The sequence below is a fragment of the Anabrus simplex genome, chromosome 1, assembly GCF_040414725.1.
Source record: "Anabrus simplex isolate iqAnaSimp1 chromosome 1, ASM4041472v1, whole genome shotgun sequence".
Classification (NCBI taxonomy): Eukaryota; Metazoa; Arthropoda; class Insecta; order Orthoptera; family Tettigoniidae; genus Anabrus; species Anabrus simplex.
Genome location: NC_090265.1, coordinates 1422715266 through 1422738002, shown reverse-complemented (window position 1 = coordinate 1422738002; position 22737 = coordinate 1422715266). Strand labels below are relative to the sequence as shown.

Below are 22737 nucleotides of genomic sequence, written 5' to 3'. Positions count from 1 at the left end.
AATATCTGCTTACTAGTCAGTAACTGTTTATTAATTGCATCTTCGTAATTTCATAGTAAATAAATATACCATTGTGGGAACTGTCACATATAGAAGAATTTACTACTTCAGATGTTAAAGAAGATCTTGTAGCGGAAATAGAACAGAGGAAGGTTGTTCAAGTGTCTATGGGTGGACCAAACATAAACTGGGCCTTCCTTGAACTCCTGGAAAAGATGTGAAGACATGTAAAGAATAGTTTACTCAGGATCATGCGGCTTACATGTCGTTCATGGCGCATTCCAGGCAGTATTAAGAAATATATAATTTATTAAGGTGCGCTCGAAAGAGCATTACTTAACCTAGTAAAACATTTACAAATTAGCATTTAAAAAAAAAATATTCTCAGTTCAGAGCTTTAGAGTTTTCCCTACTATATTCGGTAATTGACAGAAACTGGACTAAAGTAGGTCAAGAGCAAAGGCATGTTGTTACCAGGCTGGCCATACATGGCTTTCATCACTGTATTTGCAGGAATACTACCTTTCATAAACCAAACAATGAATGCGTTTGCACCCTCTGTGGGCAGAAGTGCAGTTTATATCATATAACGGAATGTCCGAAAAGGGTGAAATCAATTACCGAATATAGTAGGGAAATCTCTAAAGCTCTGAACTGAGTATTAAGAAATAAGGCTGGGAAATCAACAAGTTCCTGAAGTCTGTCTACAGCTTGTTCGAGGATTCTCCTGTGCTGCAAGCTGACTTTTGTTTGAAATGCAAGGATTATCCTTCAAAATTCTGCAGTTGTCACCAGGTCATAAACATTGCTACCTGCAAAAAAAGATATCAAGATACTATCTTACTTGAGGGCCTATTTCAAGAGCAAGTGTGCGCAGCTTCCAGACACCTACTCAGTGAAGAAGTCAGCGGAGATTCTTCAAGACAGTCTTCTGCTATAGAAGACCTTACTCGAAAGCTGATAGTGAGCTTCATTAAACCCCATCGTGGAAAGCAGTCGCATTGAATTCGAGCTCATCGCCATAGACATGAAAAAATGGATATCTGTGAGGAACTGTGACAGTTTATGATTGGACCAGCTGTAACATAGTCCTTCATTGAAGCTCATATTAAGGAGATCAATATGGACAAGTACAGTCTACAGGCAAAAAAGATAGTTGGTTAATTTACTGAGAGAAGCCCACTGAAGTACAAATTTGCTCAAGTATCAACTTGTCTTGAGTCCAAAAGGATATTGGCTAGGCCAGAACAGTGCCAAACTGACTTTGAAATGTACCTTATAACGCTTTTAGTGAACCATCACCAGGCCAGTTGGCTGTGCGGTTAGAGTTGTGCAGCCGTGAGCTTGCATCCGGGAGATGGTGGGTTCGAATCCCACTGTCGGCAGGCCTGAAGATTGTTTTCCATGGTTTCCCATTTTCACACCAGTCGTGTACCTTAATCAAGGCCATGGCTGCTTCCTTCCCATTCCTAGGCCTTCCCTATCCCATCATCGCCATAACACCTATCTGTGTCGGTGCGACGTGTGAACCATCATGTCACTAAGCTGCTACCTGATTAAGCCTTCCTTCAATTGGTCACTTTGCATTTCATGCTGACAAGACAGAGCCTTCAAAATTTGGTCAGAGGAAATATTGACTCAACCATTTTTATGCTGAACAAAAGACTGACTTAGAAGAATACAAATATGCATTGTAAATTGTTAAACTTATCCTCTTCTTTCATGGCAGTGCCTTTATCAAGTTTTTTAAATAAGGAAATGTTTGTGGTAAACCTTCATGAGGGGGTCCCCGGCAGACAGAGCATGAGATGGCATACAAGATATGGGTGGAGAGGATGCCACAGTCGTGGCCAAGAAGTGCTTCCTTATGATCATGTTGCCTACTAAAACAGAATTAAAACAAAGAGAAACATAATTGGAGAAAATATGAGAGAGAAGTGAAGGGAACTGCTTCGGATGAAAAAAAGATATTTCTTAAACGTGTTTAAGAATTTTCGTGAATAGCACCCCCTGGTGAGCACAGATGCAGTAGTTTGAAAAGATATTTAGATTTAATCAGATGCGTGTTGCTTGACTTCTGATAACTTTATATCATGTTCTTTATGTCATTGTTAGTGTTAGAGGAAAAGAGGACATTTTTATTTGTATAATGATAAACATACACTAGTGTTTCTGTTACGCTAAATTTAATGCAGGGAAAACGGGAATGATATAGGGAGAACAGAGGTAAAATACAGAGAATACAGAGGGTCAAGAAGATCACATACTGGGCAAGTTGGCTGTGCAGTTAGGGGTACGCAGCTGTGAGCTTGCATCTGGGAGATAGTGGGTTCGAACCCCATTGCCGGCAGCCCTGAAGATGGCTTTCTGTGGTTTCCCATTACACACCAGGCAAATGCTGGGGCTACACCTTAATTAATGCCACAGCAGCTTCCTTTCCACTCCTAGGCCTTTCCTGTCCCATCGTCGCCATAAGACCTATCTGTGTCGGTGCGATGTAAAGCAAATTGCAAAAAAAAAAAAAGAGAGAGAGAGATCACATATGTAGGCAACGTTGTCAGTGAACACTGGGACCTTTCCCAAGAAATAAAGTACTACTCTGTAGCAGAGAACTACCATTGTAGCTGAGGGTTAGAATTTCACAGTGCTGTGTGTTCTCCATTATAGTATACATAGTCGAGTCATGGACTACAACAAAAGCCACCATGAAAAAATTAGAAACATTTGAAATGTGGGTCTTTGAATGCTTTATATCAAATGGGTAGCCAGAATACAATCAGGAAGTTTTTGAGTAGGGTGTATAACGAAAAGGAACACTGTAGGGCTGTTAAGTTCAAGAAGCTCTCCTCCTTGAGTCATATAATGAGGCTACCTAGAAACCTATAGCCTCCTGTAAATCATTATACAAGGAAAGATTGAGAGGAAGACAGGTCCTGAGAAACTCTGCATGTCTTGGCTGGAGAGCCTGAGACAGTGTTTCCCATCTCACTGTTCCGCACAGCCACTAACAAAGATGTGATAGCCAGAATGATCACAAATATCCGATGGATGATGGATACAGCACTAGAAGAGGAAGAAGCCTTGTTCAGCCAAAAGTAGGACAGAATTTTTTTAAACAGATAGAAAACTAGTTGAATTAATAAGATGTTTTTATATAAAACAACTGGCAGATTACTACAGAACTACAATACAATAAGTACACTTATTATTTTAAAAGTACATCATGCTGCCCTAACTATTCAAAATACTTTTTGCAAAATGAAAGAAATGACAAGAAAGTACTGCTGAAATTGCATCTCTCAGCCATATGCAATATTAGTAAGTTATTTAATGATAAGATTGTAAAAAATGGGAAAGTTCCAAAAGATTAACAAAAAAATGTGCAGTAACTAGAAGGCTTAGGAAGCTGCAGGTATGCACATTATTAGTTCCTAACCTACAGGATGCAGGAATACTTGGTGACAGAAAATTCCCATTGGAATCATATCATTATCCAACAAATGCCAACAGGACATGTTAAATAGCTTTTGCTTTTCTTTTCAGTAGTTATTATGCTAGTAATTAATATATTCTTCTGAACCAGTAATTGTGCCTAGATATCTGTTCTTTGGGTTCAAGTATTAGTTGATAGACAAAGAATTTTTACAGTTTATCTTTGGTCCATTTTGGAATAATTTTATTATTACTTCTCCTTACTTCTTGCTATCATATTTTTCTGATCACATTTTCAATGCCTTCTGAAACACCAGTGCAAGGTGGCAGTATAGATTGTTAAATGTCCCAACAGCAAATAAAATGGAATCCTAGAAGCACCCTTTTGGTGGGGGGGAGTGTGGATGCAGTACAAGGATTGGGTGTGACATGCAATTTGATGCAGGTCCTGTCTTTGCAAAAATCAAACAACTTTTCTTTCTGGAGTTCCAAATCTTCTCTTCTTCCCATCTCGCCAAGAACCTCCTGACAAGCTGCCCTACCATAACGAAATTTCAAGAAAATTTTGATTCATTATCAAACAGGTTAACTTCCATCACATATACTCTTTCCATTGTAAACATACGTAATTGCATGACCTGTGTGATTTATAAAGGTGGAAAGTATACTTTTTATGTTGTTCAGATCTTGAGAGAGACAGAGAGTATGTTGTTTTTGTTTTGTTTTTCACATCCTTACCGGGTAAGCCAAATACCTGGTTATCCCTTTTTGTGATGACTGCTTGATTTCTTTTATATGACTACTGTATCCTATATTTTTTGTTCGTTTTATATGTGTAATAGGCTGCCGGTAGTCCACGTCCCCAAGAACTGGTGTTCCCACCTGTGCTTCCACCTGAGCTTATGCCATTCCCCTTCTTGGCTCGCCACATGACAGCTCGTCTAGAAGACTACATGCGTGTTGTTGAGCAGCGTCGCCTTGCTCAAATGAACCGTGGTGCAACTCAGGAAACTATAGAACGTTACACTTTCCCACACAAGTACAAACAGGTAAGTCATCCTCTAATGATGATAATGTGAAGTTTTAGAGTATCATAATATAATGAGAAAACCATTGCAAGTATTACTAATTACTAATTCCTTTAGATATTTATTCTAATTTGTATTTCAAGTGTCGAGCAGTGGTAACCTGATCTCTTAAGGTGACCAATGGCTTTGAGAAAATTAGTTTCCTTCCCCTCATTGTAGGAAATGACACTGGAGCGCATCAAGTAGCATCTGACCTGGGTTATGGGGTGGCTACAAAAGGCTTTTGTACTCCATGTTAGGAGCAGCCTAATCACCTGTTGGCAGTAGTTCTTAAATGCCTTTGGGAGTGACAACCCCATCATAATAACAGCTTAAAATTAAAATGGCACTTTTTACATCAGCTGTAGAAAAGGCTAGGGCATTCTCCAGAAGCGATGCACAGTTTGTATGCTGAGGAAACTGCGAGAAGTAGGCGACTATTAGAGAACATTATGAAGGTGGCAATAAACATCATGTCATTGACTGGAAAGTCAGGGGAGGTGATTGATTTCATGGAGAAGGAGAATATACAGCTATGATGGGATTGAGTGAAGTTACATGGAGAAGAAAAGGAAAGAAATTGAGGGATACACTATCTGTTGGAGTAGAGGACGTAAGGCTAAGAATGGAACAGGGATAATAACAACAAGCTCTTAGATGAGCATGTAGATAAAAAGGACTACATAAGTAATAGAATAATAAAGATACAGTTAAGGACAGAGAATGGAGTAAAGGATGTCATTCCAGTGTATGCACCCCAGACTGGATGCAAAGAAGATATAGACAGATTCCTGGAGATGCTGGAGAGAGAAAGGATATGGAAGTAGTGGGAGACTTTAGTGCAATGGCGGGATGCGACAGATAAGGAACGGAAGAAGTGATTGGACCTTTTAGATATGGAAAGAGAAATGAAGAGGAAGAGTTCATGGATTTTTGTGTGAGAAATGGGTTAAGTGTGGGGAATATGTGATTCAGGAAGAAGATTAGTAGAAAGATTACAATAAATGAATATGGGGAAAAAGAAGGACAAAGACAGTCATTTTCTTTTTATAATTGGCTTTACACCACACCAACATAGATAGATCTTATGGCAGTGATGGTATACGAAAGGGCTTGGAGTGGGAAGGAAGCAGCTGTGGCGTTAATTGAGGTACAGTCCCAGCATTTGCCTGGTGTTAAATGGGAAACCACGGAAAACCATCTTCAGGTCTGCCGACAGTGGGGTTGGAACTCCTGAATGCAAGCTCAGAGTTCTGCGCCGCCCCTAACCGTACAACCAACTTGCTCGGTCAATTATAGATTGAAACAACGCATACAAAGAACTGAGGATGAGAGTGTGAAAGTGGAATGGGATGTGCACAAGAAGGCATTTGTGGGATCTGCAGAGTGTGCTTATGGCAGAATAGCTGAAAGAGTGGATTGAAAGAGTAAAGGAAACAGAAGCATAGCAAGTTTAAATAGGGATAAAACAGAAGAAAGTATCAGGAAATGAAAAGGCAGGAGAAAGTAGTAAGTGAAGAAAAGCTGAAAAGGCTTTAAATGGGAGTTAGAAAAGAGTATGAATAGCATTAAAAGAATTATGGAGTTGTAAGAAGAAAGAAAAAAAGGAAGTCTACACAAAGTCTGTGAAAGAGAAAAGAGAAGACATAATAACACAACCAGGGGAGATAAGGAGAATGCAGAAGGATTACTTTGATGAACTCCTGAATCTGAAAAGGGATATAGATGAGATGATAGAGTGGAAAGAGACAGAATCCAAGATTGAAAACACAATGGAAGAGGTGAAAACTGCTGTCAATTGCATGAAATTGGGAAAAGAAGCAGGATTGGATGAATTGTGTGAATTTTGTTTTGAAATAGCAGCAGGTCGTGTTGGTCTATAAGTGCTTTATAGGCTATTTAGATGTATTTGAAAAGAAAAATCTGCACTAAATGACTGGAGTAAAGGAATAATAATACCTATATTTAAGATGGGGGACAAGAAGGTAAGTGGTACACTAGTTATTAAGTAATCACACTCATATCTCGGGTAGCAAAAATATTTGAAATATTTAAAAAAAGAAATAATGAGAAGAAAGATGGAAGGACAATTTGCAAGAAGAACATTGTGGCTTTTGAATGGAAGATCAACACTAGACCCCATCTTCAATATGAGGCAGTTAATGGAAAAATATCAGAAATACAGAAGAGAGATGATAATGACATTCCTTGATTTAGAAAAGGTATACGATTCTGTACCCACAGAGGTATAGAAAGTAATGCTGCAGAAATAATTAGGAAAACAAATGATAGATTATGTGCAAGCAAGTAGAATACAAAAATTATAACAGTTCCAACACATTTGGGGAGGACAGAGTGGTTTTGGAATGAAACGTATACAAGAAAGTGTGCTGTCACCACTGATATTCATAATGGTCATGGACAAAATAGTGAAGGAGACAAATATAAAATATGGGGACAAGGAGCTGCTGTTTGCAGGTGGTATTTTGGTATAGGGAGCAAGCAGAGAGGAAGTACAAGGGCATCTCAACCTCTCAACATGTTGAGTGAGATAATTAAAAATTATGGAATGAATGTCAGCATGGAAAAGCGTAAGACAATGGTGTGGACTAGAGGAGAAGGGAAGGGAAAAGAATTGATTTGGTAGGTAGAGGCAGGGGAAAAGTTCAGATCTGTAGGGCTTTACAAAGAAAGCAGAAAAAGAACATTGAGGCAACTAAAAAATATATATTATGCCAAAATCAATTATTTATTTCGTTTTCTTTTTTTACAATTTAAGGATAATAGGAAAAAATAATTCACTTACAACAATAATAATTAATAGATATTTACAATTGTCAACAACTTTTAATGCTCTCAGAGCAGTATATATTTAAATGGAACCATTTGAGTTCCCACCTTTTAAATCTCCTTCAGGTATGGATCGAGCACAGTGTCAGAACTCAATACATTCTCCCTAACATAAGAAAAGTAAATTCAACTCAATTTATAAACAGGAAGAGATTTGCAGAAATTAACAGGTATGGGGTCTTGTACTACAAGAGTCAATCAAAATTTATATTTCAAAATTTCAAAAAAGCCCTGCAGCACAGGTAGAGTAGGGATACTGAACACATAAATTATGATCCCCGAAAGATTATAATAAAACCTAATGGGGCACAAATGCCCGGGTAATATGGAAAATAGGTCCATACTACCTTATGACTAGGAGGGAGGGAGAAATCTACAACCAAAAACTGTTAAATTTAGCAAACTATTACTGTAGTCACAATAAAGAAAATTTGAAAAAGAGACATGAGGGTTCACATTCGTGCTGCCTTTAAAAGTTTTTAGCCAACATTTAGCACCTACATTTGTTCTAGAAGAAAGAATGTAACTAGAGAAAACCCTAGATTATTAAAATAGGAAAAGTGAAAGTAACTGCCCTAAAGTTGCCATATGATCACTAAAAGAATTCCATAGGCCACTAGATTCTAACATTTAGGTGATGTTTAGAGCCTTGAAGCCTACCTTCAAATTGCTCCAGCAGCCAACCACCCAGCCCTAGAGAGGTCTGTACCCCAGCAAGCGATTATCAGAAAGACCTTGAACAGGTGAAATTGGGGCAGTTTTATTGAGAACAAGCTGGCCTTTAATTGGGTCCAGGTAGTCGCAACTAATGAAGAACATAAGAAAGTGTGCGTACTCCTAAAAGTTACAATACTCGCTAAGAGTTCAAAAACAAGCTCTTAAGGGGCAACACCAGGTTAAGTACAAAGTGCTGCCTATGTGGCAGGCAGAGAAAGAAAACAGTGTCTCATGGACTGCAGCTGAACTCTTCAAGAATTTACTCCATGCTACATTTAGATACGTATTTGATTCTGGACTTCTTCACACACGGTGCTCTCTAACACATCTGACCTAAGTGACTTTTAGAAGCACAGTGCTGATCTGCTCTTCAGGGGACTTGCTCCGTAGTACATTTGCGTATTTGATCAGCGACTTCTTCATAATTTTTGGATCTGTCGACAGGCAGTGCTATTCCCTAAAATTATACAGTGTCTCATAAACTGCAGTTGAACTCTTCAAGGATTTGCTTAGTACTATATTTGGATACGTATTTGAATATGGACTTCTTCCTGTACAGTGCTCTCTAATGCTTATGTCTTACTAATTTTCATGATTGACATGCAGTATCCTTAAAATTGTACAGTGCCTTATAAACTGCAGCTGATAAATACTTACGTTATAGTGCTTCATAAACTGCAGCTGACAGTATCATCTAAACTTCATATTTTTACCTTTGCGTTGACACACAGTACTCCCTAAAGATTCTAGTGCTTCACTATCAACAACCTACAGAATTATTTTTATTTTGCAATTTATTTATCTGTACATTGTTTTACACCTATTTGTGATTGGCTGATGATGACTAAAAATACTGGTCGGAACCGGTACCAATTTTATTAAATAGGAATGTAAACTTACATTTCTTATTCTAATGGTATTGAAGGGTTGAACCATTTTATACTTTCTTTTAAATTAGTGAACTCCAATACGGAACAATATGAAATTCTTATCTCTTCATAAGAACTGGCAGCAATGAGAAACAAAGGCGTACAGTCATGCTGTGTATAACTGGTGATAGACAAAATCTGTCATGTTATATCTGAAAGAAAAACCATTCCGAGTATCAGTGAAAGGCTTACTGGTGAGAGCAGATCCAAAAGGATGGATGGACAGTGAACTTGTAGTTGACTGCAGGCGGCTTACGTAACAAGCATACATCACAGTGAAGTGATAGAGCGAACACATTTTGCAGGAAAGCGAAGAAACATTTACGTTCAGTTGTAATTACTAAGCTCTCCTCCACTACTCGGTGAAGTGCTGATTTGGGTACATTACTTAAAATATAACTCTATAATCGGAACAACAAAACTGCCTTTTCAAGATATTCCTGTTTGATTTATACTGCACTCGATACAGTCAGTATTATTTTCTTATCTTCATTCATTCAAAGGAAACTAGCATGCTATAATTATCACATTACAATTTACAAACGTACAGGGTTTGAGCGTACGAGCTACGATTTACAATTCTTTTGATGGCAATGACAGTATTTCCATTTTAAAGAAAGTAAAATTCCTGTTATTCATTAAGCAAAAAGTTATATAATTACATAATACAACAATGATTTTGCACAGTTCTGTAATGTTGTGTGATTTTGCCTGTTCAATGAATTTCTGAAAATAGTATTTAAAATTTAACAGGCGTCTGGTGATAATGGCTAGTCTCTAAATGGCGAGAGGGAGTTTCATCGCGAGTGATTACGTACATATCTACTATCCAAGATTAATGTACAACGACAGTGTAAATATATCCACCAGATAGATGCCTTCTAATAAATAACCTCACTGATTTTTTTCCCAGTAAGCATGATTGGATTGTTGGTGAGTTTGTCAGATAATTTAAACCCAAACAACCACAAGCCACAGCTTATCCACCTTAACTCCATATTATCTAGTATTAGAATTTTTTCCGAAGCACCTCTTAAATTATAATAGCGAAAATTGTAATTCATTCATTTTGTACATTACAAAAATATTTGAGGTTGTAGGCCTAACTCTCTATTGTACCTGGTCAAAATACATAAACTGCAATGAACATAACTTATTTCTTACAACGTAATTTGAAAATGACATGGATTTCTGCCCTCTTTCTTTCTTTCTTTCTTTCTTTCTTTCTTTCTTTCTTTCTTTTCTGCCTCCATTTCAAACTGCTATCACAGCAGTAATCAAGTGTGACTGGGAGAACTTCTCCCAACCTTCACGGCGTGTGATGTAGCCACAATGTCACTGTGGTTGAATAGCATACGCTCATCACCTGCCAGCCCGCCCACTTGCAGCGCTGGGCGCCCGCGGGACAGAATGCCCAGCGTGAGCACACAATGGATGACTGATGAAAGACACAAGTTCATGCTGAGTGTAAAAATCAAGTGGCTAGATGTGACTAGGATTTGTGAGTGGGCAAGTTGTGTATGGGATTCCATTCCATTACCACTAGTGAAAGAAATCTTTCAGAAATGTGATATTGCAAATTCACTTGACAGAATTGGGAATGACACTTTATGGGTAGATGGAGGTGGCAAATACAATTCTAGTGATGACAATGAAAGTGATGATGACTAAAGGGATGGGAGCATGCTATTGACTTTAATATGTTATTGCACATATAAACATGAAATTGATAAAAATTGTAATTCAGATTTATTTTTGTGCTATTGTAGGTACAGTCCTGGATGCTTCTGCTTTCATGTAAATAAAACATCATTAAGTCAATTCTCTCTCTTTCTCTGATATTATATAGAGTTATCAGTTTCATCTACCCTTTGGCTCCCTTTGTAAATCAGTGATAGAGAGTCAGCCTCCAGATCCCAAGATTTAAGTTTCTAACCCAGCAAGGGTCATAGGGTTTTTGAAAGGCAGAAAAGAAGTCCATTCAGCACTCCATGTCTTCTATTAACATGCAAAAGATTCTGATGTTAAAACTCAGCCATAGATCACCCAACAGAGATCCGTTTCTCTGCGATCTGGTATAGTAGAACAGAATGTCAAAATTGACATGCAGATAATCTACATAGCATTAAAGCGCCTGCACATGGTAGCAGAGGACGTATGATAGTTAATGTTGTTATTATCATCATCACCTATTCTTAGATACACCTTGATGACACGCAGTGATGACAAGTATTCTCATGGCTGAGGTCTAACTTTGTAGGAAGCCTTCTCTTCACATTCCGTTGAGCAGCCTTTCTTGCTGCTACCCACACGTTGTTGCATTTTCTGGCGAATTCCCTGTAATATGGTTTTTTTTTTTTTTTTTTTTTACAGAAAATATGCATGGCTATTTGTATAATAGGGTTCTAAACATACTTCCTTTGTTCTGATATACATTTCTCATTGTATAGGTGAAGAGAACCACTGATGACTCGGAGGATAACACAGAAAAGTGCACAATCTGCCTGTCAGAGTTTGAAGATAATGAAGATGTGAGGTGAGCAAGTCTTTAATTTCTGCAAATACATTTCATATGCAAGAATATGGGTGTGTCACTACACTTGTATTATATACAGTCAAGTTTTGTAATATTACATTTATACATAACTGTGCTTTATCTCTCTTAGTAATTGTCACTTCAATTGACTGTATATTTGAATTTGATCTCCTCTAAAGTTTCATGCACTTTGTGCATTTATAATGCACACTTCTTATAAAGCAATTTTCATGAGAATATCAAATTTTGTATGATAGATTTGGATATAAAATTTGTCTTATACTGTAGCTAAAAGTGTCTTACTGGAAGTTAGATGGTGGTGATGGTTGATTTTTCAATTTTTTTAAATTAACACAGACATAGCAACAATGGGATAAGACAGGACCAGGAAGGGCCGGCCCTGTGGTGTAGGGATAGTGTGCCTCTCCCTTACCCAGTGGCCCAGGTTTCAATTCCCAGTCAGGTCAGGGATTTTTCTCTGAATCTGAAGGCCAGAGGTAACTCGAATCAAAGATAAGCTAGAAAGAAATGCTTTGGCAATCCTTCATTACATGAGGTGCCATCTATCTAATCGGGACGAACTACACGTTGCACCATCCTTCGGGGAAAACATCTTTCTTGCGCCATGTTGGGCGACCAATCTAATGCTCCGGCTATTTTTCCTTTCCCGTCTATATCACGTCTTGGATTCAAGTGAATGGATCAATGCATTAAAAAAAATTGATGCTAAGTGTCGGCAGCTACATTAGTTTCAATTATTCGGTAAATAAATAATTCATTTCGCCAATATAAGTTCCGATTAAAGCAGTTATCTCCATATCACGTTTCTCTATAATCGTCAAAATCTTCTCCAAAATGCCACGCGACACCTCCCAGGGATAATTAACGTGCATCATTAAGATATATTTTTAACGTGAGATCAACTGGGAGCCCACACTTCCTTTCGTATAATTTACCAGCAATACCATCCATCCGTAAACATCAATGAAAAATCATCGTCCAAGTTCAGTCAACCAAGAAAATTTCATGTAAGAATTCAGTATACACTTATCTACTATAAACATGAAGATAAATTGCAATAATAACAATTTAAATGTAAAAAAAATTCTTGATTTATTCATATTATGAATTGTTTGGGATAAATTATGGAGAAATAACATTCAATTACATTAATCGTCTTTCCTTTCCAGAAGATAAATTAAAATTGTCTTTGGTTGAGCTAAATCAATCTTTCCGTTAAATAAATATGTTATGTGCACCAAGAAAACAAAGAAAAGTTTGCATAATCTCATAAATCGTAAATATCAGTCACATTAGGTAACAATCTTGTTGGATATTCTTGGAATTAAAATATCAAGAAAATTAAAGAAAATGTAAATAAATTCATAAGCAAATAAATTAACATTAATTAAAATCAAAGTTCCTAACCATCAAAAATGCCTATGTTTATTTCGTTAAATTTTATATACTGTCATCCCATTTTGAATGTTCTCTTAAATTGTAACGTCGGCAGTGTAAGCAAAGTTCCAAAAATTATAGCTCAAAATTGCTATTTTAAATATATTTCGATTCATAGGAAAAAATCAATCAGTTTGACTGTGTTGCTGGACAAATATTTCCATATTATATCCTAAAAATTAAATGTAGGTATCGTCTAATAATAGATTATCATCATCATCATCCTATCAGGTCTTACATCTATCGAGATTCATGATCATATCTAAGTTCAGTTACAATGTTATGGAATTTTAAAGAATATAGTTGGTGTCAATATTTATTTATCAATGGCAGGGACTTAAATTAAGAAGATGCTTCCTCTCCTCAAATCATGGCTTCGACAACAAATACCAAACAGTACACATTACGACGTGTGAACTTTTCTGAGAAGAAATCAAGTTTACTCCTAAATATTTCTCATTTGGAAGTTTTAATCTGATGACAGTATACGGTTATCAACCTACGGATTCTGTGACGTAATTCATCGTAAGAATATATTATTAACCCAAAAATATCTTACATTGCTTATGTTAATTATAACCAATGGTTAGTATCACATTGTAATTACTACCAGCAAATCATAAATATCTAACTCTCTCAATATTTCCAACCGTAAACATTATAACTTGGTGTCATTCATAACCACGAATATTCCCCAATGAATATTTATACATATAATCACATCATCACATCGTTCATATTCTTATTTACTCATATAAATACCAATCATTTCTTCCTACGCGGCGTATCATCTCAACACTTCAATATCAAACTACAATGATGCATTTATGGGTTAAATTTCAATCCTAATACACATAATCACACTCTTCTGAAAAAGAAATACAAGTATGAATAATATAGGTTCATATTTACTCACATGTAATCACGGTACAGCGATAACCAAGTCTTAATAACTTACGAAAACATTTATCTTCTTTCTGCATTACAGCTGGATTATTTCACATTACATACATCACTTTTCTTTGGTAATCGTCGAAACATCATTTAAAATCTCTCCATAATTGATTATAAGCATTCCTACATAAAGGCATTGATTCACGTTCACGAATATTTCCTCCGCCTATGGTTATAAATCAGTTATGTTAACTTCTTTGTGAAGATCCTGCACATTGAAATCGAATCTCAAAGACGTAAAATAACAACCCTCACAAAAAAGCATATTGCCAATATCTACATACTACATCTAATATTTGAACATTTATTACAACTGTGAATAAATTACATGACATGGAGCTTAGCTTTCATCTGCCGATGTTACTGGACTGAGCTAGATTTCAATTCGGTCATCCATAGTCTGCGGGCTGGCTCCAGGCAATCGCTGCATCATTAACAGGCAGTATCATCCAGATACGGGCTAGTAGAATCAGTCAGTGGTCAGTCCCATGTTCGTTTTAGTTATTCATGTTGAGGCCGTTGTTCACATGTGAGAAAAACATATTCAACACCATCATTAGTATCATAATGTAGCCTTCCAAAATTATATCCTGTATCTAAATTATAGTTCTTCAAACAGGTTATTCTACCAAAATTCAACGATAACTTTCAGTAACAGACTTTATAAGGTAATGTAGTTAACTCTTAGCCTGTTACAAATATGCTTTGAATATGCGATATCTTATTTCATTAGATGACTCGCATCAACTTTCGGTTTAAATTTCAGTTACCAATCAACTATTTATTCTTCTCCTTGCTCAAAGTTATTTGATGCACTAATTCTTCAGCTCTTGCTCCGTAGGAAACTTCTTTCCTCTTTACGTCACGATTTTTCTCATATTGTGTGAAAAATCTCGTTTCGATGCTCAGCGTTGTAATTTTATTTTTCAGTTGCTATTTTAACAATCTAAAACTTTTTTTTTCACGGCCGCATGGATTCTACAGGTCTGTACGTCTTACTTCGTGGCCATGGCTTATTTGATTTGCCAAATTAGCATTCTTTTTCGGCACATTCACGGCTTCTTAGATTTTGTGTGTCCTTATTTTTATTATTATGAAATCACGGCCTATTTAACTCGATATGTCCGTAGATTCTTTAGATATATTGCTCAACTATATAATCTCTGTCATCTTACTACGGTGCATGGCAAATATAGATGTTGTAATTCCTCGTTTTATTCATGATCAGAGCGATGAAACGGTACAACGTTAAGTCATGTAGAGAGAACACTAAGCAGTCATAGCAGACTGATCTATGCAATATCTTGTAAAGTACAAAAGTAAGATATGAAGGTAATAAGGTGCGGCTCACCCTCCATCATTTCCATAGATATGAGGCTTCATTTTCAATGGTAAAGGTCTACGAAGCCAGTTGCAGACCTTACCTACGCATACATCTAATGAAATTTGTGCTAGATTACCAGTAGACTGTATGTTGATGATTAACTTGTTTATTTCTGGCACCAGCAAAAGAAATAGTCTAATCTAAGACAAAATTAGGACATATTGCTGACTTACGACTGGAAGATGAAGGTGAGCTTGTAAGATATCATGAACTCTTGATAACAGACAAAGCCTTTAGACTTAATAGATGAAGGGGGGTTTTGCCTTATGTATAGATCAGATCAGTCTTATCCAAGCTGCTTTGAATAATTTCTAAATACAGTAGAAGTCTGCTATAGCGAGTACGGCATATAACGAGAACCCCGATATAACGACATTTGTTGTATCTCCCTTCAAAATTTCTATATGAAACTGTATTATTCTTCGGTTATAGTGAGAGCCCCATCACTGACACATCCGTTATTACGAGCGATTAAGCGCACGCGATTTTTTTATGTTACCGATATTTATGCACCCCAGCAATTATGTTGCATGCAATCGATCACCTTCACTATCGTTTTCTCGCTATGTCCGCTAGCGAGGTCTCTCGTCGACATTCGAAGGTGATTTCGGGGTCGATTAGTAATACCCGTCGACTGCTGTTGCGTGAAGAAAATTGGAAATGAAAGAGAACTTTTTTGTAATAAATGCGTAAATAACGTGTCCCATAACAGTTGTTAACTCGTTAAAAATAAAGGCTGATTAACGACCGCGTAATTTTAATGCTAAATACTGCAATTAAGTAAGAATGGGATACACTTCAAGATATGGCAGAGTGCATCATTGATTTCAAAGGTTAGTTTATATTTTCTCGCATCTGCTAAATTACGCAAGGCACTGGCACTTGAAGTACCGTGTTTTCATCGTACGTATATTACAGTTAAGTTAGGATAGGTGACGCTGTCTGAATATGAAAACTGAAGTGTTTGCCACAAAATGCAATCGATCATCTTCGGTACGGTATAGTTTTCTCGCTGCGTGCATTTGTGAGCTCTCTCGTTGACATTCGAAGGCGATGTTGTATTCGATTAGTAATACCTTTCGACTGCTGTTCTCGAAAGAAAATTCTAAATGCAACAGGATAACACGTTTTCGTAATAAATGCGTAAATAACGTGGCCTACAGCAGTTGTTAACTTGTTAAAAATAAAGGTTGAAGTAAATGCTGTCTTAATTTTATTGTTATATAACTTACTGAAATTCACAACTCCATGGCGCTATGGTAGTGCATGAAACTCCTGATCAAATGAAGTAAGAATATTATACACCTCACGATATCGCACAGTACATTACTGATTTCAGAGGATAATTTTCTTGCATCTAGTTAAATTTTGGAAAGGCTATTCCCATGTACATTTTTGCAAAGAGGTTATCATTTCTCTAAATGCTTTTGAAATATGTTTTCATGATACCAAATAGAGTAGAGTCTCTACTGTATTTGATAATACAAATAAGGCTGTTTCAAGAAGAAATTGAAATGTTTGCCACAAAAGCCTCTGGAGTGATACCGTATTTCTCCGAATCCAAGACATTTTTTTCTCAGAATCTCATGTGAAAAAATAAAGGCACCACTGGCAACTACCGCAGTAACCACAATGCTTCTTTTCACACACACCTCCCCCACCCCACTGTTCCCCACGCACGCGCGCGCGCGCGCACACACACACACGCACGCACGCACAACTCGTTGACAATAAACAACCGCCCCTTTATTATACAAATATGTACATCACTAGCCGCGGTGACCGACTGTATAGTGCCTATGTGTAATGTTACTGGATATCGGGAAATAGTGAAGAGAGAATGACGTTCTATTAGCCTCTACGAAATCGTTTCTCAAATCTGCAGAATGGCATCAAAACATGCGAGCCTTCGAATTCTTAAAAGGGCCCACGGCTACTCAGTAGCAGAGTTATAAGGCATCTGCTGTACCTGACGCTTAGTAAAATTAAGTTTTGTAGACCAGGAATAGTTTCGTGATTGAATGTCATGTTGTAAAGATACGTGGAACAGGTATTGCCGGCAAATTTTCAACGGGTTCTCATCGATATTATGATGCCAATTGTAAGTTAATGGTCATTAAACACTTGGAAATGTAGAATAATTGTGCAGGTGCAAAAAAATATGGCATAGACCTAACTAAAGCCAATATTCGGCACTAGCGTGTGAGGACAAAGATAGCTTAAAAATACGTACTGTACAAAAAATTCATTCAGTGGCCCGCAACAAGGACACTTTAAAGAAGTCGAAGATGAAATTGTGAGGTACAGGTATGTGCACAAAAAACGCAAGAAGAACCTTTTCTTGAGCCCTGAGCTCCATAGTGCTGAATGGGAACTAGTTGGAATTGCCATTCCGTGGCGCAATAAAGTCGTTTGTTGACCTTTAAAGTCCGTGATTAGGCCTATACATCGCTAGCTGCTGAAGTTGGTCGAACCCGGCAAGCGAGACGTGCGGTATGGCAGCAGCCAGTTATATCTGACGCTGAGTAAAAGTAACAGTTTTATAGTAAGCAAGGGTATTTTCCGGATGGATCGTTGTATTGAAGAGACGCGTGGAGTAAGTATTGCTGGCAAATTTTCAATGGGTTCTCTTCTATATTATGATGGCAATTTTAAGTTAATTGTTATTAAACCTGCTGAGAAAAAGAATAATTGTGTGGCAGCAAAAAAAATACGGCATAACTAAAGCCAATGTTCGGCGTCTAAAAAATGGTCTAAAATGCGTACTGTATAAGAAAGGCATCCATATGATTTTACAAAGCACTTTTTAAGCCTGATTAAATTTTTTTGAAGGAAAAAGTGGGGATCGTCTTGGATTCGGAGAAATAATTTTTTGAGAATGAAAATAAACATACACTTTCACGTAGTATCGGATTTTGAAAAATTACAAGTAAGTAAGCCATAGTTTGGATATCATCCGCGAAAACGCAAGTTTTGAACAAGCTGATTGCCCTTTTGTACTGATTTTAATGTGTATGGGGGTTTTCCTGACTTTTACAAAAAATCGGATATAACGACAATCCGCTATACCAAGTAAATTTTTCGCTGTTATGAATTCTCACTATAACGGACTTCTGCTGTACACTGTTGAGTCTCACTATTATGACCACCACCTGCTGTTGAAATTGGCAGTTAGTAACTCATGAAGTAAGTGCAACACTGGTTGTGAGCTAGCATGCTGGGTATATAAAGCGCATGATTGGCTGTCTACATACACACACTCTCTCTCTCTCTCTCTCTCTCTCTCTCTCTCTCTCTCTCTCTCTCTCTCTCTCTCTCTCACTCTCTCTGTCACTCTCACTCTCTCACTCTCTCTCTCTCTCTCTCTGATAATTATACACTTTTAGGGCTAGGGTGGCAGTATTTATGAAACTGTGAAGGTTGTAAACTATTTACATGCTGCTGTGATTAAAGTGTATCGTGAGTAGACAGTGGCACAGTTGTGAATGACCTGCTTGGAAAGTGATTGATGTGAGTGGTCACCTTCAGCATGAGGGCTAACTGAAGCACAGTGGAGAAGTTCATTGAGCCCTGTTGTATATGGGGCTCCAAAGCAAATTGATGGTCATTGCACTTGTGCTAATGAATGTGCATCGACAGAATTGGACCTCCACTGATCGTCATCCACCAGATGGACATGGGTGTGTCAGGCGAGAAACAGCTGAGAATGAACTCCCTGACACCATTACTTTAAGAGCGCAAGCTGGTGGCTGCAGCATTATGATTTGAAGAATATATTGCTACGAGGAAAACACTGTTTAATCAATCTAATTTAGTGTAGAATGACCCAATTAGTGCACACACAATTATTTGAGAATGGATGACAACAGTTACCTAATTAGTGGCTATCTACCAAGTTTTTAGTCCTCGTACAGCAGATTGTCCAGCTCACTGGTATGATCTGAGATGGCAAAAATTCTAAACACATTGGAGACCGTGTCTTAAGGTGGCATGTGGGCAGGCAGACCGCCATATTTTGAAGGTTTTTAAAAAATTGTAGAAAATAGTAGGTAGGTTGCAATTGTAACGCGTATGTAACATGAAAAAATTAAAAGTGTCTATTCTACAGATTAAAAAGTTGCATTGAGATCTACTGAGTACTTTTCACATTACACATTTCCCAACGGTATGCCTTTTGCAACAACAACAAAAAGTCTGACAATAAAGTCTTACAAATGATGAGCTTGAATGCGGAATAGTTTGAAGCATTCAGGGACACAAAGTGCTAAAGAACACATTTGATACCCCCAGTATGTCTCTTTCCTCGTTACTTTCCAATTTTCCGCTTTTCCTTTATCTGCACGGGCGTTGCAAGTGCATCCAAATCACCAAGAGTACCCGGCGAATATGAATCACTCCCTGCCTTTGAATTATCATCGCTTGCGTCACTTCGTTCTCTATGAAAATCCAGTCGTATGAAGATGGTGAAACATTAGCTAAATAAACTACAATGTGCAAAATCACACCTGGGTAGAATATGATAGAATAGGTTATAAATACCTTCATCACTAACATGAAGTTTGATATCAGGGTCTATATCTGAATCATCTACCTCTTCTTCTGAACCACTGTCATCAAAAATCTCTTCTAAAATCTCTACAACTCCACCTTCATTCAATGATCCAATAATTATAGCAGAAACAAAATGCAGTCTACACTTCGCACGATGTAAACAAAACTCTGAAAGCGCGCGCCTTGAGCACCTGGAAGCAAGGTTGGAAGTATGGAGTGTAGAAGCGAACTCTAGCAAAAATAAGCTGCTACAAGTTCGAGAAAACAACGACAGAGGACACGAGCCCACGGTATAGCTGTTATAAAAGTACTTTAAAGTGGTATGTATACTTTCCGAGCGATTCTCGTCCTGGCTGTGTTGACAATATAACAAATACGCAGGCCCGAGTTAGCCTCGGGCGTGGTCAGTCTGAGCTGTTACCCAACCTCGATACACACTCGGGCTCGGGCTCCAGTGTGTTAACAGCTCACCATTCACTTGGCTGCACCTGCCGAATCACTTCACACAGCAACTGCACAGGTTTGAACATACAGTCTCTTAGCAATCACGACGCACGACAACTGTTCCTTGTCTCATCTCCAGATGAATCCAGTAACTCACATAATCAACACAGTGAACTCGGTTATCTCACAGTCAACGTGGCCACTCTACACAGTAAACTACTCATCACGTATTACTCAACAGGGCAATAACACAGCACCACACTTTAACGTTACTCTTCATCTTACCCACTCCAATAACAACTCCGACAATAGCTGAACTACTGCTTTCTAACTCCGCAACTGACACAGACTTTGGTGAAACACCCCGCTACACACTCGACACTCTCAAGTAAAACAACAAATACTCTGCATTTGTGGTGATCCTGTATTTAAATCTCTAGTGATGAAATACTGGAATTTTCAAAGTATGGCTATATAAAGAATATTTTTGTTTCATCTTCAAGAAGGCCTGCAGGGAAACTAGACAAAAGCACAATAGAAGGATAGGTCCCGGTATGTTCTTGGGCCGGCTGGAAGCTGACTGTTGCCTAAGCAGGTAACAATATTCACGGTGTTCTTCGGAACCACCTATCCATGTGGAAGGTATTCTTGACCGATTTGGATAAGAACATTTCTTTGCCAGTTAAATATGCTGATACGTGTTGATTATCTTGCCTGAGGCAGATGAGATCTTCCAGCAAGACATTGTGACGTCACACAGCTAGAAATGTCCGACAGTAGTTAGAAGGCTGTGACCAAGACTTCCAAGTACTTCCTTAGCTGCCTGATGCTCTAGATTTGATGCCAGTTGAGTATCTGTGGGACTACCTTGATAGTTGTGTTCATTCTGTGGATTCTCTGCCATGCACCCTCCAGCACCTGTGGGGAGCTCTGCAGGCATCATAGCTCCAGATACCTGTGACAACTAACAGTACTCTACTGAATCACTTTCGGCCCATCTAGCTGCTGTCTGTGCTCCATACGGTGGTTATTCTGGATCATAATTATGAGACTCAACTGTGTTTATGACTATATAATGATTGATGGATTTTAGTAGGTGTAAAGTTGCAAATGATGATGCTAATACATGATTATTCTGTTCCAGGCGCTTACCGTGTATGCATCTGTTTCATATCGAGTGTGTGGATCAGTGGCTGGCTACCAATAAACGTTGCCCGATTTGCCGCGTTGATATCGAGACTCACCTAAACAAGGACCTACCATCCACTTGACAGTTACTGGAGTGCCTAGGCTGTGACAAAGCTGTGTCTTCAGACTGAGGCTTCCAGCCAGAGCACTTAACAGCTTATAGTAATGGTATTGGTTATTCGTCTGTTGTTAATTTATTTTTCTGTAATAGTACTAGAATCATTTACTCTCATTGCGACCATTTTTATATTAGGGAAGAATATTTCTATTGGATGTTTATAGTGTACATTATAATTAATATTGTAATATATTGGTACAAACGTTTTATTTGAATGATCCAATTACTTTGTAATATCTGAAGCCATCTCTTTTCAATTTTGCCTCGGTTAATTTTTCACCGGTAGGTTCTTCAGCCTGCCTAAACAAAAGTACCTAAAAAAGAAAAAAATATATGGTAACAGCTGTGTTTCTTCTTATTTTTTTTCTTCAGGTATAATGGTGTTAGCATATGTTTTTCTTTTTCAGGTAGTTTATAAATTTGTTACTCAGAATTAGTTTTGACAGACTGAAGAACCTGACAGTTAAAAATTAAAATGATCCAATTACTTCAGCTTTGTTGTTATTTAAGGGTGTCAGACTTCTCTTGTATGAACCGTCAGTCAAGACAAAATCCTTACTGTAAACAACACTTCCCGTGCGAATTTCTTTCATAATTCATAAATTATTTCAATTTAGTTTTCAGGCAGCTGCATTTTTTGCCATTGACATGATTTTGCCTTGATTTATAGCCTGAGTTGAGACAACTGAACAAATCTTGGGGATCATTACTGTTAGCAGTAGTTTTAGTGTCGTAATTGGCATTGAAGAGGTTTGCTGTGCCGCAGTTAAAGTAATACTAAATTTCCTTTATAGGGAAATTTATGATGTCAGAGTTGAAGAAATTTAAGATATCAATTTGTTTTCAAAGTAAACTTTTTCTCAAATGTGGCCGCTAAAGAAAACTGAGGATCCTTTTAGATCACTTGTGGTGATGACATGGACAAGATTGTGTACTCTGGGTATGGCCTTATATTTTCCTATAACATGGAAAGTAACTATTACTATATCGATAGTCATTGTAATTTTTGTTGTTGTTGCTGTTATTATTATTATTATTATTATTATTATTATTATTATTATTATTATTATTATTATATATAATTCGCTGGGGCCATCAAGGACCACGTT

General features: G+C 37.6%; 1 protein-coding gene across 6 annotated transcripts in view; it reads left to right on the top strand.

The window, feature by feature from the left end:
• LOC136858385 (E3 ubiquitin-protein ligase Arkadia) overlaps positions 1–22737 on the top strand; it is a 321712-nt gene that overhangs the window by 270524 nt on the left and 28451 nt on the right. For all 6 annotated transcript variants that reach the window (XM_067137889.2, XM_067137892.2, XM_067137888.2 and 3 more), the window contains 3 exons: positions 4275–4481; positions 11446–11531; positions 21467–21678. In XM_067137889.2, coding sequence (XP_066993990.2) covers positions 4275–4481; positions 11446–11531; positions 21467–21593 — 420 coding nt within the window. In that variant the 3' untranslated portion in view covers positions 21594–21678. The remainder of the gene's footprint in view (positions 1–4274; positions 4482–11445; positions 11532–21466; positions 21679–22737) is intronic.